We start from the raw sequence: 1,741 nt of genomic DNA on the forward strand, positions 1-1,741 counted from the left end.
CCTTATATATTCTGACCATCTTATGGACGATTCTCTTGACGTTCTTATTAGTTGCCTCTATGAAGCCGTTCATCTTGGGCCGATATGGTGAAGAATTATGGTGCTCGATCTTAAACTCTTTGCACAACTCCTTCATCATATTGTTGTTGAGATTACTGGTATTATCAATGATGATCTTTCTAGGAATTCCATAGCGATAAATTATCTTTTTCTTGATAAACTGAGTAACAACCTATCGAGTGACATTGGCATATGAAGCAACTTCGACCCATTTCATGAAGTAGTCGATAGCAACTAGGATGAATCGATGACCATTGGAAGCTTTAGGATCTATCATCCCAATCATATCGACACCCCACATAAAAAATGGCCATGAAGACGTCAAAACATTCAACAGAGTCAGTGGCACAAAGATCTTGTCACCGTATATTTGACATTTGTGGCATCTTCTAACGAAGTTGTAGCAGTCAACCTCCATTGTCGTCCAGTAATATCCAGCCCAAAGTATCTTCTTAGACATAGCAGGACCTTTTGCATGTACACCCTCGCAACCTTCATGTATTGATTTTATGATCGTACTAGCTTTGTGTCTATCCACGCATATGATCAGTACGGAATTATAATTTCGCTTGTATAACACATCACCGTTTAAGAAAAACTCAGAAGAGAGTCTTCTCAGAGCCTTCTTATCAGTAATATATATACCCTCGGGATATTGTTGTTTCTCCAGAAATATCTTTATGTCATAGAACCGGGGCTTACCATCAGGATCTGTCTCGGCTGCTAGACAATGTGCTGGTTCATTTAAGTGGCCAATATGAATAGCTGGTGCTTCATTCTTCCACTTGACTTTGAACATAGATGCCAACATAGCTAGAACATCTGCTAACTGATTTTCTTCCCTAGGAATATGATGAAAAGAGATTTCATCAAAATAGGGCTTCAGTTTTCTGATATGCTCTTCATAAGGTATCAACTTGTTATCCCGAGTGTCCCAATCACCTTTTACCTGACTTATTACCAGAGAAGAATCTCTGTATACCTCAAGAATCTTGATCCTTAAGTCGATGGCCGCCTCCAAACCGTAGATACATGCCTCGTATTCTACCATATTGTTGGTGCAGTCAATGCATAATCTAGCGGTGAACGGAAGGTGAAAACCAGTTGGAGAAGTGATAACTGCGCCTATGCCATGACCACGATCATTGGAAGTATCATCGAACACGAGCGTCCATCGCGATCCTGGTTTAGGGTCTTCCTCAAGGTTTATCTCGGATCCCTGCATAGTGAAGTCTTTGATAAACATGATGTCTTCATCAGGATAGTCAAACCTCAACGGTTGATAACCTTCCACGGGTAAATGGTCAAGGTAGTCAAATAGAACTCTCTCGTTTATTGCTTTCTGAGTCACATACTGGATATCATATTCAATTAACAACATTTTCCATCGAGCAATTCTACTAGTAACAACATGCTTTTCGAATATATACTTTATCAGATCCATTTTGGATATCAATAAAGTAGTATGGAAAACCATGTATTATCTCAGGTGTCGAGCAGCCCAATCCAAAACGCAACAAGTCTTCTCTAAAAGTGAGTATCTGGTCTCACATTCAGTGAATTTCTTACTGAGGTTATATATTGCATGTTCTTTCTTGCCTGTATCATCGTGTTGACCCAAAATGCAACCCATGGATTCATCAAGTACCGTGAGGTACATAATAAGTGGTCTACCAGGAAC

General features: G+C 39.7%; 1 protein-coding gene across 1 annotated transcript; it reads right to left on the bottom strand.

The window, feature by feature from the left end:
* Positions 1 to 232: 232 nt before the first annotated feature.
* LOC127081280 (uncharacterized) lies at positions 233 to 1,504 on the bottom strand. Its single transcript, XM_051021553.1, has one exon. The coding sequence runs from the start codon at positions 1,502 to 1,504 to the stop codon at positions 233 to 235; it is 1,272 nt and encodes a 423-aa protein (XP_050877510.1).
* Between the last annotated feature and the right edge of the window lie 237 nt (positions 1,505 to 1,741).

Source organism: Lathyrus oleraceus, chromosome 5 (genome assembly GCF_024323335.1).
Source record: "Lathyrus oleraceus cultivar Zhongwan6 chromosome 5, CAAS_Psat_ZW6_1.0, whole genome shotgun sequence".
Lineage (NCBI taxonomy): Eukaryota > Viridiplantae > Streptophyta > Magnoliopsida > Fabales > Fabaceae > Lathyrus > Lathyrus oleraceus.

Excerpts from the sequence above, each read along its gene's own strand:
- LOC127081280 (XM_051021553.1), bottom strand. The coding sequence starts at position 1,504 with ATGGATCTGATAAAGTATATATTCGAAAAGCATGTTGTTACTAGTAGA.